Below are 13,880 nucleotides of genomic sequence, written 5' to 3' on the forward strand. Positions count from 1 at the left end.
AATGATTGCAGATATAGCTTATATTAAATAATTTCTTGCATTTGATTGAATGCCTTCAGCTAAATAAACAAAAGATGTCTTGCTACTTGAAATACAATTGGCTATTTTCAACATTTTTTCTCATACAATATATTTCTGTAGGCACAGTTTATCAGTTTATATTTAGTGCAAGGTTAAAATGTATCATGCAACAGCAGTGTCCATCAGCAGTGTCCATTCCTCAGGGTGTATGACTCATCTTCAGGTTATTGAAGGCCTATCTCTCACTGTGAGCTGCAATGTATAGTACATCCTGTTTTGGAAATAGATTGGCTCCTCCACTCAGAAATTAATGAGAATAATAGAAAAGTGACTGTTGAAAGTTGAAGGAAACCCTCAACAGTTGAAGAAAGGCTTATGCATGAAGTCTGAACAAAACCACAACTAAGAGAGAGCAAGAGTTTCAGTTAAAAAAAAAACCCACCCTAATTATAAAAAGAAAAACCAAGGAGGCTAAATGCAAATCTTATCCTGTGCCTCAGGACTTTGCAAACATTAGATGATCGTGATGTACCTGGGGAGATGGAAATCCCTTGCTTTGCTGCACAAATTGGTTAGAATTCTTATTTACAGAGTGAAAGAGAAACCCTGGACAAATTCACTTTTCAGAAGTTTGTAAGTGATATGAAATTCTCAGTTTTGCGACGAATTCTCTCCTTCAGTTGTGATAAATTTGGTAGGTGATTAATGAAAAACATATTTGCTATGATTTGCCTATCTGTCCAACTTATGCAAATTATTGGAATAATAATATCAGGAAGTTGTCAGCCAAAAAACGTGCTAAATAATGACTACTTATTTAACCAATGCTGAAACTGCAATTACAAATGGATGTTTAGCAATTTAGAGTTTATTAGTCAATACTACAAAAATACAAGGCGGCACGGTACTTGAGGCAGGGAGAAAACCCTGACACCGCCATCTTCCTATGGCTGCCCCACCACGTGGCGTTGCACGCAGGGTCGGTTCGGCATGAAAGTGCCTGGGAATGTGCCTGGTGTTCCAAAATGGCCTCCAAGAAGTGATCGTCCCAGTGTCAACACTTCTCTCAACCCCCCATCCTGCATATATCCAGTTATAACCTCCCGCACTGTCCAGAACACTTCTCCCAACTCACATTCTGTCTCTATCCCAATATAACCTCCAGTGTCCACACCACTCCCAACTCCCCATCCTGTCTGTATACTGTTATAACCTCCAAGTGTCCACACCTCTCTCACTTCCCTATTGGAAACCATCAGTCATCTCGTGCATCCATGAGTTTTGAACAGTTTATGAAGCAACTGTACAACAAGGGGCAACAGCATGTCTTTTCAGTTCTCTCTCAATATCGAACATTTGATTAGATTTCTGCTGATGACTTTGTAACGATTGCCAACTGAGAAATGTGCTCCAATATCCTGCATTGCATAGTGGTTAACGCGATACCTTTACAAAACCAGCGATCGGGACGGGGATTCAAATCCCGTGCTGTATGTAAGGAGTTTGCACATTCTCCCGTGTCTGAGTGGGTTTTCCCCAGGGATTCCGTTTCCTTCCACCATTCAAAATATACTGGGGATGTAGGTTAATTGGGTGTAAATTGGGCAGCATGGACTCGTGGGCCGAAATGACCTGTTACCATGCTGAGTGTCTAAATTAATTAATTTAAAAAAGACAACGAATGAAGATTTAGTGAGGTCAATATCATTAATTCCCCATTGTTCAATGTGACTTTGAGCCTGGTGCCAAGTATAGTAGATAATTGGCTCTGGGATGAAGTCACTAAGCATCCAATCAGATAAAAGAAAGCTCACATATCTAATTGAATGGAAGAACAGGTTTGACAGGCCAGATAACCTACTTCTACTCCAGTTAAAATGTCCAGTTTGCTTATTCTACCAAAAAGATAAATCAACATAGGAGGATGGAGTGGTAGTGTTCTCTTCTACCTAATATCACAGTCAATGGGTGCCTTTAGCACTTCCCAATATATGGAAGGAACTGATCTTACCACAGTCTGGGTAAGCATCTGTGGTTTGTTTTTGCTTTTATTTGGAATTTGTCTTTCTCCCTCGGGATAGTTATGATTGGAACTCAGGTGGTGGGTGCTCGGTGCTGGGGCTGGGGTGGGGGGTGGATAATAGATATGTAAACATCTGAGGAGATGAATTACACAATTAAATGTTTGAGTTTTAATGTGAATAGCCTTAATGGTGCATTTAAAAGAAAAAAGGTATTGGCACACATAGAAAATAGGGGTTAACCTGGCCTGTCTTCAAGAGACTCATCTAATAGAAAAAGAACATGGAAAATTAAAGAGGGGTTGGGTAACCCAGGTCCCAGCCTCTTCTTACAACTCTAAAGCAAGGAAAGTGGCAATATCAATAGGGAAAAATGTTCCAATTAGAGTGCAAGGTGTGGTTGTAGACCTATCAGGTAGGTACCTTATGGTACACTATAAGATATACTCAGAATGCTGGATCCTGATGAATTTATATGCACCAAACATCATTGATGAAGAATTTATTTATGACTCTTTTTTTTTAAATTGGCAGATGCTCAAGAGAACATATTGGTGGGCGGGGATTTTAATTTTTGTCTAGATCTGGCTCCAGATAAGTCAGGATGGAGAATTACAAGGACAAAGGCAGCTAAGGCTACCTTGGGATTAATGAGTCAGCTGAAGCTAGTAGGGCATCCAAGAAGACTCCATCCAAGGGAAAGGGATTATTCCTTTTATTCGGGATAATATGATACCTACTCTAGGATAGATTTATTTCTGGCTTCAGCTCATTTGCATGGTAGGATTATGAAAGCTGAATACAAGGCGAGGCTGTTACAAGATCATTCCTCTCTTGTATTAACAATTATTATGCCAGATAAGCAAAAGATGGTCTATAGATGGTGCCTTAATTCATTGCTGTTGAAAAGACTGGATTAAAAAAAAATTAAGATGGAAATGACTTCATTCTGTGAGAAAAATTGTAATTCAATTACTCTGATTATCCGAAATGCTCAGGACTGGCCTATTTCAGAAAATTTTTTTTTTTGGAGAACTGGACATTTTTTTTTTTTAAAAACAGCCCAGTAGCAACAGCAAATCACTTGTTACAACAGAACTTAAACAACAACAAACAACAAGGCAAGGTTCTTTCAGCATTAAAATAATGTTTAGTTCTCACAAAAAAAAACGCTGGCCACCGCCCATTACTGACATTTCCCCACCGAAGACCTGCTTCTGCTGGGAGCCATAGGGTCCCAAGGTTCCTGCTGCCACTACTGCTGGGACGTCGAATCCGCTACTGCTATCACTGGGAGCCCGAGGTCTGCTGCTGCTGCCTCCATGAGTCTGACATCTATGGTCAGTTTGACTTGAAATAATTTTGGATAAATGAAGATTTCTGATTTGTTTCAAATGTCCTCATTTATCAAATTTTGGATAGCTGAGGATTTTGGAGAATCTGATTTCAGATAATTGGAGTTGTACTGTACTGACAAATTTATTTTATGGTACACATTTTTGAATGCATATCTAAGAGGACAAATAATTAGTTGTACCACTTGGATTAAAAAGGAATATATGAAGAAAGGAGGAGAATTGGAGCAGGAGATATTATATTTGGAAAAGGACCTTCAACAAATAGGCTCCAAGGAAAAATGTAGGCAATAAATTAACAAAAAGCTCATACAATACATTGCAAACTTACAGAACAGAAAAATGATAATTAGAACTAAACAAAGGTACTATGCGCTTATGGGAAAGAGCCCATAAGGTCCTCTCCTGGCAGATGAAAGCAGAACAGATCTCCAGAATGATAAATGCAATTAAAACAGAACCCCACAGGATTTCCTATAAACCACAAGACATTACTGAGGCTTTCAAACAATTTTATGTTAAATTATATAAATTGCAATAATTAGGAGATGAGAATAAAATAGAGGATTTCCTGTCACAATTGGACCTTCCAAATTTAAATTTAGAAGAACAAAGAGGTCTGAATGCTCCCTTGACTCAAGCAGAGAAAAGTGAAGCACTGGCCTCATTACAAACTAATAAATACCTAGGAGAGAATGGTTCCCCCATGACTTTTATAAAGAATTTAAAGATCTTTTACTATCTCTTATATGGAGGTATTAGATCAGGCAGTTGTGGCCCATGCCCTCCTAGAATCTTTTTTCAACGGCGATAATTATGGTGATACGTAAAAAAGTTGGGGATGCATTGATACCATCATCTTAAAGATCCATATCATTTCTGAATTCAGACTATAAGATCATTGCCAAAGCCTTGGCAAATAGATTATTAAAGTATTTGCCAAAATTAACTACTGCAGACCAAACAGGCTTGGTGCAAAAGAGATGATTTGAGTGTCATTGTGGCCCTTGATGCAGAAAAAGCCTTCGACAGACTGGAATGGGATTTTCTATTTAAGGTGCTAGAAAAATGTGGGTTAGCGCAAATCATTTATAAATTGGATTAAAGCTCTATATTCTGAGTCTAAATCTAAAGTGTGTGGCGGCACATATGCTCATGGCGAACTGGCCCTGCTTGTATCGCCACGTGATGGGGCAGCCATGGGGAAATGGCATCATCAGAGGTTTCTCTCTGTCTCCAGCATCCTTTCAGCATGCACCCTGGGCAGCAATTATGATGTCACAATGCACCAGGTGACTGAGTTCATGCTGCCCTTAAAGGGGCAAGCTGAATTTAAATAAAAACTGTCATTAATGACCCTCAACATGGTGGCTGTGTTTCTTCCATTGTTCACACCGCCACAAGTGATTACTAATGGGCAAATTTCATGAGCCTTCCCATTATCCAGATCCAGTAGACAGGGTTGTCCATTATCTCCAGTTTTCTTTATTCTCGCTATAAAGCCATTAGTGGAATCTATCCAATGAGATCCAGACATAAAAGGATCCAGGGTCAATCAGAAAGAACAGAAGATTAATTTATTTGCTGATGACGAACTGATATATCTGACGGAGCCAGCAATCTCATTACAAAAATTGCAATCTAAAATGGAGGATAATGGGATAGTTTGGGGTTATAAAGTCAATTGGAATAAAAGCAAAATTGTGCCACATGGGAAGGATTCTCAAATGCAGAGAAATTCATAATTTAAGTGGCAGCAAAATGGTATAAAATATTTAGGGATAACTGTAGATAGCAACTTACAGAATTTATACAAGTTGAGCTATCTTCCCTTGCTTAAGAAAAATGGGGAAGACCTTGGTAAATGGATGACTCTATGACTCTCCCAATAACTCCTGCTGGCAGGGTCAATTGTATAAAAATGAATGTGTTGCCAAGAGCCCAATATCTTTTCCAGACATTACAGATTCCCTTTCTTCAGAAGTTTTTTCAAGACTTAAGCAAAAGCATCAGGAAATTCCTCTGGAAGGGTAAGCCACCCAAAGTCTCTATTAATAAATCATCATGGTATTATGAGATGGGAGATTTGAAACTCTTTCATGGAGGACACAAGCCTTCTTGGCCAAAAATAGAGCTGCATAAGGTTGGACAGAGGAGAGCAGAAGATTTTATATATAAATGAAATTCAAAATTAATTTTGGATGTAAAAGAAGCCCACTTATTAAAACATACAATGAATATTTGGAATAAAATGCATTATCAAATTGGGACTAAAGGGGAGCTATCTCCAAAAAAATAGGTTTATTCCTTTAAAAATGATTGTTATGAGCAGGGGAAATTAATGTCATTTGATCAATTAAAAACCAAATATGGCATAACTAATAATACTATCTTCTGCTATCTTCAAATAAGATCTTAATTAAGGGACAAATTGGACCCAATGATGACCTTACCACAGTGCAGTGGAGTAGAGACTCTGGTTTGAAAGCATTATTTCCTACTTCAAATGGGTACCCCGAAACAGGGGTTACATAAATCTAGACAAAGATGGGAAACAGATTTGAGTACACTGATTGATGAAAAAGAGATGGTCTGACTTATGTCGGGACAGCATGACCAATACAATTAACACAAGGTATAGATTGTCACAATACAATTTTGTTCACCAACTATATCTTCCACTGCAAAAATTACACAAGTTAAAATCGGATATGGTGAAGAAACAGGAATCTTTTTGCATTCAACCTGGTCATGTTTCAAGGTGAGGCCTTTCTGGGAAGATTTGATTTATACAGATAGCGGAATTATTTATATTAGGAAACATAGTGATGTAGGACCCAAAATGAGGCTGTCGAAACACCAATTAGAATTTTTAAAGATCACATTGGCAGTGGCCAGGAAGTGTATTGTGGTTACCTGGAAATCTGATTCGTATCTAGATAGGACTCATTGGAAAGCAGAAATGGATTCCCCTGGAGAAAATTACTTATAACTCAAGGAAAAGAAAATACAATGTTTTTCTAAAAATTTGGAGCCGATATCTTCAACACATAGATGGATTCTTTACAATGCCCCTCCCCCCACCCCACCCTTGGCCACCTGCATCCAGGAACCACCTGGGATTCTGGGTAAGTCAGGATATTTGTCCCATGGGAGGAGATTGATGAATCTGGAGAAACCTTTTTCTTTTCTTTTTTTTGTCTCCTTTTCTTTTCTTTCTTCATTCCTATTGACTATTTCTCTCCTTTGTTATCCAGCTTGGACTTGTTTTTTTTTGTTTCATCTTTTCTTACTCAAAATCAACAATGAATGATAAGATTGTTAGAAGAACAAAGAGGTCTGAATGCTCCCTTGACTCAAGCAGAGATAAGTGAAGCACTGGCCTCATTACAAACTAATAAATACCTAGGAGAGAATGGGTTCCCCCATTCATCAATTATGTAATTGATGAATTTTATGTTTTCATGTTGATTTGAAAATATAAATAAAATAATTTTAAAAATATAAGTATTTAGAGGAGCAGGGACTGATCAGGGACATCCAACATGGGTTTGTGAGGGGAAAGTCATGTTTGACAAATCTTGTTGAATTTTTTGAGGAGGTGACTAGGAAGGTAGATGAGGGTAGAGCAGTAGATGTAGTCTATATGGATTTCAGTAAGGCCTTCAATAAGGTTCCACATGGAAGGCTGGTAAGGAAGGTTCAGGCGCTAGGTATTAATGTTGAAATAGTCAAATGGGTTCAACGGTGGCTAGAAGATAGATGCCAGAGTGTCATGATGGATAATTGTCTGTCAGTGACGAGCGGTGTGCCTCAGGGCTCGGTGTTATGTCTCTTATTGTCCATCATTTACATTAATGATTTGAATGATGGAGTGTTGAATTGGGTTAGTAAATATGCAGATATACAAAAATAGGGGGAGTTGCGGAAGGTGATGATGGTTTTCTGGGACTGCAGAAGGATTTGGACTGCTTAGAAGAGTGGGCTGAAAGATGGCAGATACAGTTTAATATCTGTAAGTGTGAAGTACTTCATTTTGGGATGAAAAGAAAAACAAGACATATGCAGTGAAGGGGAGGGCATTGAGGACTGCAGAGGAACAGAGAGATCTTGGAATTGTCATTCATTGTTCTTTAAAAGTGGATACTCATGTCAATAGGGTGGTAAAGAAGGCTTTTGGTATGCTGGCCTTTATAAATCAAAGCATAGAAAATAGGAGCTGAGAGGTGTTGTTGAGACTGTTCAAGGCATTTTTGAGGCCACATTTGGAATGTTGTGTGCAGTTCAGGTTCCTAAATTATAGGAAAGATATCAAGAAGGTAGAGAGGATGCAGAGAAGATTTACTAAATTGTTGCCTGGATTGCAGTATTTAGAATACAAAGAAAGATCGAGTAGACTGGGTCTTTATTTATTAGAGTGTAGAAGGCTGAGGGGGGATCTGATAGAGGTATTTAAGATTATGAGGTGGATAGACAGAGTAGATGTGAATAGGCTCTTCCTCTTAAGGATAGGTGAGATTAGAACAAGGGGACATAAGTTAAGGGCTAGGGGGAAAAAGTTTAGAAGTAACATGAAAGGAAGCTTCTTCACGCAGAGAGTGGTGGCTGAGTGGAATGACCTTCCAGAAGAGGTGGTTGCAGCAGGGTCAATTTTGTCATTTAAGAGAAGGTTGGATGAGTGCATGGATGTGAGGGAATTGGAGGGTTATGGACAGGGAGCAGGTGGGTGGGACTAGAAGAGTTCACTTAAATTGGTGCGGATTAGAGGGTCGAGATGGCCTGTTTCCATACTGTAATTGTTATATGGTTATATGAGAGAATGGGTTTCATAATAAAAAAGAAATAACTCCAGGGCCCATCACAATCAAAATACAGAATGAGATCCTGGCTAAGTCTCGACAACCATTTTTCACCATCTACCACTCATTTCAATGCATCAACACAACCTTTGATTCCCTAAGGAAAAGCATATTTTAAGACCAACATTTACAAGTCAGCACCTGGCTGATGATCTTCTGTATGGTTTGGTGACATAGGCAGCCAAAAGAGGGCATGTCTTAAAGGACTGAGGAAGCAAAAGGCAAAAACATTGTTTCTCCAAAATCTTTGAAATCTATTGGGAGAATTGGCAAACTAATATCAGTGTTCTTTGCCAGGCCAACAATTCTAGCATCAATACTTTAATCTCATTTATCTAGCTCTGGTGGGCAGGCCAGGTCATCCACATGCCAGACACAAATTCCTAAAACAAGAAACCCTGTCATAAGATCCAGGAGGATTGAGAAAATGTTTCATGAATGTCTTCAAAGTGTTCAATACAAAATATAACAATCTTGCCTATTCATTGGAAACCCCAACAGAAGTTCATAATGGCAGAGAAATACAAGGTGATGGTTCTCCCATGGAAGCATGTGGAGGCAAAGTGCCAACAGTGGAAGGACTACTTAACAATAATAAAAAAAAACATTCTTCCATTCCAGCACCAGCTCTACCTTCTATGGGCAATTCTGCACAGGAGCCACGAGTCATTTCAAAGCCCACAGAATGGATGTAACCTATTCTTTGGGTCTAAGAAATATGATATCATTCTACCTTTCATTAAAGGGCCTGAAATAATTAAAACAAAACTATAGTTTGTATTTCCTTCAGCATCTATTTTACCATATTTTGCAACTGTATTCTTTGGAAGTCTAAAATACAACCTGTCTTTGCATACAAGAGGTGTGTTTGTGTTTGCTTATTGAATAGTACGTCAGTTTACACACCCTTTGCCATAACAAGAAAGGTGTCTGAAATCAATTATTATTTATGTGATAGATCTTATACTGAAAACACCCTCATTAAAACACAAATTCCAGAGTTGCTCACTTGCTAATATCAAAGGATAGATTTGCAGATTTAATGCTTTGGTTTGGCAATTTGTTTTAAAGAATTCAGTCTATTTAGTGTTTGGTGAATGGTCTCCAATCTGCAATTTTACCACAACTACCCCCTCCAAAGCTTTTGCCTGACCACTGAGTATTTTCACCATATCTGTTTCTTGTTAATAGAAACAAATCTAGCACAGTAGGGGACGGCAAAGCTTCACTCTCAAATGAGCTCAGTGCCTTCCACATCCAATTCAACCACAAGAACAAGGAAGGACCCATATCCCTGATTATTCTCTCCTGAACATATCTGAAGATGATGTGCCGGCTGCCTTCAGAAGAGTAAATCCGAGGAGTACCTGGCTGAATATTAATGTAGCAAAAGGTCCATGGCAAAAGCTATCTCACTGGCTCTACACAAAGCCATAGAACATCCAGGCAGCAAAGATGCATTCATCAGGATGCTCTTTATCGACTACAGTTTGGCATTCAACCTCTCAAAATCGATCAGCAGACTCCAAGACCAGGGACTCAGCATTCCACTGCATAATTGGATCTTGATTTCCTTACCTTCAGAGCACAATTTGTGAAGACTGGTAAAAGTATCTTCTTCACAATCTCCATCAGTACCGGAGCACTACAGGGCTGTGTTCTTAGCCATGTACTCTACTTGCTTTACACCTATGACTGTGTGGCTCGTTACAATAACACCATCTACAAATTTGTTGATGATACCACGGCAGTGGGTTGCATCAACAACCGTTCACTCTATTTTAACCAAAACCAAGGAACCGATTGTTGACTTCAGGAACAGAAAACCAGAGAGTGATTATTGGAGGATCAGTGAGGGTCAGCAAATACAAGTTCTTGGGAAATCACTATCTCAGAGGATCTTTCCTGGACCCAACACACTAATGGCACAGTGAAGAAGGCACATCAAAGCTTCTACTTCCTCAGTAGTTTGCGGAGGTTTGGTATGACACCAGAAACCCTGGTATATTTCTACAGATGTGTGGTGGAAAGTGTGCTGACCGGCTGAATCTCAGTCTGGTAATTCCCTGAGTGTTAGGCCCTGCAAAAGGTACATCACAGGCAAAACTCTCCCCATCATTGAAAATATCTACAGGGAATGTTGCCGTCAGAGAGCAGCACCCAAGACTTGCACCACCAAGCTGTTACCCCTCCACCATCAGACTCCTCAACAATAAACTCAATCAGGGATTCATTTCAGGACTCTTACCTTTGCACTTTATTGATTGATTGATTTTCCTTGTTCGCTCTATATTCCAGTTTGTTTATATTTCTTTATTTGTTTACACGTGTAAGTGGAGTACTTTCCCCCCCCCCCCCAACAATAACTGGCAATTCTGCCTCACCCTCAGGAAAAAAAATCATGCTTGTTGTATCATGCATGTTCTCAGATAATAAATCTGAATATTTAGGTATAACCCATCTGCAGACATCCATTTACGAAGCTACCATTATTGGCCTGTATTTCCAGTTATATTATTAATTAAGGACCGTCAATGATTAACTTTTGAATGTCCTATTTTAGCTTACTGGTAATTTGTTCTTTAGCATTAATTTCAATGTGACTAAAGACTTGAAATCACTTTACGAGATTTTTTTTGTCAAGCCTTGGCTATGTTAACTTATTAAATTCTTCCTACTTAATTATAAATGCCTCTTCTTGCCATTTGAACTCACATCATTCTCTTCAGTGGCCAGCAACCGAGGCCCATTCTATTTCCTGAAGGTCTATGCTTCAATAAAACTTCTGAATTCAAATTTCCCCCAGTCTTATTTATTGCCAGAATGATCACAGGTCTTTGACTGGCATTTAAAGAGGAAGGGGGGGGGAGAAGGGAAGGGGGGGGGAAGGGAAGGGGGGGGGAAGGGAAGGGGGGGGAAGGGAAGGGGGGGGAAGGGAAGGGGGGGGGAAGGGAAGGGGGGGAAGGGAAGGGGGGGGGAAGGGAAGGGGGGGGGAAGGGAGGGGGGGGGAAGGGAGGGGGGGGGAAGGGAAGGGGGGGGGAAGGGAAGGGGGGGGGAAGGGAAGGGGGGGGAAGGGAAGGGGGGGGGAAGGGAAGGGGGGGGGAAGGGAAGGGGGGGGGAAGGGAAGGGGGGGGAAGGGAAGGGGGGGGGAAGGGAAGGGGGGGGGAAGGGAAGGGGGGGGGAAGGGAAGGGGGGGGGAAGGGAAGGGGGGGGGAAGGGAAGGGGGGGAAGGGAAGGGGGGGGGAAGGGAAGGGGGGGGAAGGGAAGGGGGGGAAGGGAAGGGGGGGAAGGGAAGGGGGGGAAGGGAAGGGGGGGGAAGGGAAGGGGGGGAAGGGAAGGGGGGGAAGGGAAGGGGGGGGAAGGGAAGGGGGGGAAGGGAAGGGGGGGGGAAGGGAAGGGGGGGGGAAGGGAAGGGGGGGGAAGGGAAGGGGGGGGAAGGGAAGGGGGGGGAAGGGAAGGGGGGGAAGGGAAGGGGGGGAAGGGAAGGGGGGGAAGGGAAGGGGGGGGAAGGGAAGGGGGGAAGGGAGGGGGGGAAGGGGGAAGGGGGGGAAGGGGGGGAAGGGGGGAGGGGAGGGAAGGAAGGGGGTTGGGGAGGGGGTGGGGAGGGAGGGAGGGGAGGAAGGGGAGGGGAGGGGAAAATGCACTTGCCCGCTCGGAGGCGATCGATGCCACGTTTAAATGTCCAGTTCACCCTGAATGGCAACCTAAGAACGGGGTGTGATACTACACTCCATCTGTTCTAAACCTGTCTGATTACAAAACTTTTGTTTCATTCTCCCTCTGCCCCTTTATTTCCGCTTTCTGTGACTTGTCCTTTGAAGGGAGACACCTACTGATTATATATAACTCTCTATATGCACGAGGTTCACTCGATATTCCGAGAACATGAAGTGAGAATGCTCACCGTGCCTTTCATTAATACTAATTGCAGGCACGGCTTATTGATATCAGAGAGAAACACACACAACTGTTACAGCTGATATCCGATGCTTCTATCTCGCTAACTTTTTTTGGGGGGTGAGGGCCGGTTTGGGGGGGGGGTGGGGAAGAGAGGGATGATAGTGTCGCCCCACCACGCAAAGCTTGTAAACCGGGGAACCCCCAGGAAGCATCGACAAGCGCGCAGGACCTGCAGTACCGCGACTCTCCAGCGGTCGCGGCCAGGGCAGTAGCGAGCCCACTCCGCCGGCTCGGTGGGGAGCACAGCAACCGTGTCACACAGCGCGGGAAGATGGCGGATTGCTCCCTCACAGACGAAGACTTCTCCTCGTTCGTGTTCAATTACCTGACAGAAAGCGCAGAGTCTCAGGTAAGAAGTGGCGTCCTGCCTGCCCCGCCACACGCCATCACCTGGTGGTGGGGGGGGGGGGGGGGGAGTGGGATTGGGATGGAGGGCGGCAATGCTCCTCCGGACAGCTCCTCCGGGCTGGGTGCTTCGAGCCGGAGCGACTTGCTCGAACGCTGCCGGTCTCCGGAAAGTCGTGTGTGTGTGCGCGCGCGGGGAGGGGGCGGCGGCGAGCGGAGCGCCGGCTTCACGTGGAGCCTGGGCTGTGGAGGGTGCCGGCTCCCGAGCCCAGCCAGCAGGCTGAGGACTCGCGACCCGCTGCCGCGTTGACTTTGGCTACATTGTTGTTACATTGTTGCAAGTGTCATTTACATGGGCTCGCTGCTTCCTTCCTTCATTCATTCATGACACGTGGGTGCCCAAAGTTGGAGCCGGTCGCTTCATCCTTCTTTTCCTCCAGAAACCCTGAATCCCACCAAAGTGGGGTGGGGGGGCACTTCTCCCCTCTGCCTCAAAATCAGCAATGAAGGGGAATTAAAACGCACATCTTTTCTTTCCTCTTTGTGCTCAATTGGAACCGCGTGCATTATTTTCCCAATTCTGACATAACATTGATGGGCTAATGCTGGGGAGGAGGGGGGAGGAGGGGGGAGGAGGGTGGGAAGCTGGGGAGATGTCCTCCACCTCCACACCAATGCTTGTGGGATGGATCGAGGAAGACGGCGGCAAACTCCGCTTGTCGCCACTTTCCAGCGGGGTCTCTGTGCAAACTCGAACCGTTCGCTTCAGAGAGGAAGCAATTGCAAATGTCCCTGGGTGATGAGCCGAGCAGAAACTTGGATAGTTTATCGAATGCGTATTTTTTTATTTTAAAAATTGTCATGAATGTTTGCGCATTTTTTTCCCCCGCGTGTGTCACATTTTCCCCGCCACCGCGGACAAATCTTGAGAAATGCTAATCGTGTTTAGTTTACGATTTCCATTCACTTCTCAACTATGATTGCGGAAGGGATGCAAGCACGGGTGAGGAGAGACAGTTTGATCATGTGTCACATGAGAGCTTGCTGCACCGCCGAATGCTGACGTCTCTGCTTTACTACTGGGAACTGAGAACGAACCCGATGCCACTGCATTTCTGGCATCGCCTGCTGCGCATCTCAAGTAGTGCGGCCACTTATTAGAGCAGGGGTATAAAACCCAACCTCTTGCATTGATTGGAAAATGTCACTATGTAGGGTGATGCCGGATGCTCGCGCCTGACCATACTCCGTCCAACTTTATGGCTCCTTGGCATCAGCAGTGCCCCGAGCCAAGTGGAAGCAGAGGGTTGCATTCCAAG

At 43.0% G+C, this 13,880-nt stretch overlaps 1 protein-coding gene and 1 long non-coding RNA gene across 6 annotated transcripts in view; one reads left to right on the forward strand and one right to left on the reverse strand.

Annotated features, from left to right (window-relative positions):
* LOC138743416 (uncharacterized) overlaps nucleotides 1-12,716 on the reverse strand; it is a 66,754-nt gene extending 54,038 nt beyond the window's left edge. For 2 of the 3 annotated variants that reach the window (XR_011344869.1, XR_011344868.1), the window contains exon 1: nucleotides 12,542-12,716. This is a non-coding gene — a long non-coding RNA (uncharacterized lncRNA). Of the gene's footprint in view, nucleotides 1-10,971; nucleotides 11,085-12,541 lie in introns of those variants that run through there. The other variant, XR_011344870.1, reaches the window with a different exon arrangement.
* Nucleotides 12,430-13,880, forward strand: part of LOC138743411 (peroxisome proliferator-activated receptor gamma coactivator 1-alpha-like) — a 124,586-nt gene continuing 123,135 nt past the window's right edge. Inside the window, exon 1 of one of the 3 annotated variants that reach the window (XM_069898771.1) lies at nucleotides 12,430-12,565. In XM_069898771.1, coding sequence (XP_069754872.1) covers nucleotides 12,488-12,565 — 78 coding nt within the window. In that variant the 5' untranslated portion in view covers nucleotides 12,430-12,487. The remainder of the gene's footprint in view (nucleotides 12,566-13,880) is intronic. The other 2 variants (XM_069898770.1, XM_069898772.1) reach the window with 2 other exon arrangements.

This window comes from Narcine bancroftii, chromosome 9 (genome assembly GCF_036971445.1).
Source record: "Narcine bancroftii isolate sNarBan1 chromosome 9, sNarBan1.hap1, whole genome shotgun sequence".
Classification (NCBI taxonomy): Eukaryota; Metazoa; Chordata; class Chondrichthyes; order Torpediniformes; family Narcinidae; genus Narcine; species Narcine bancroftii.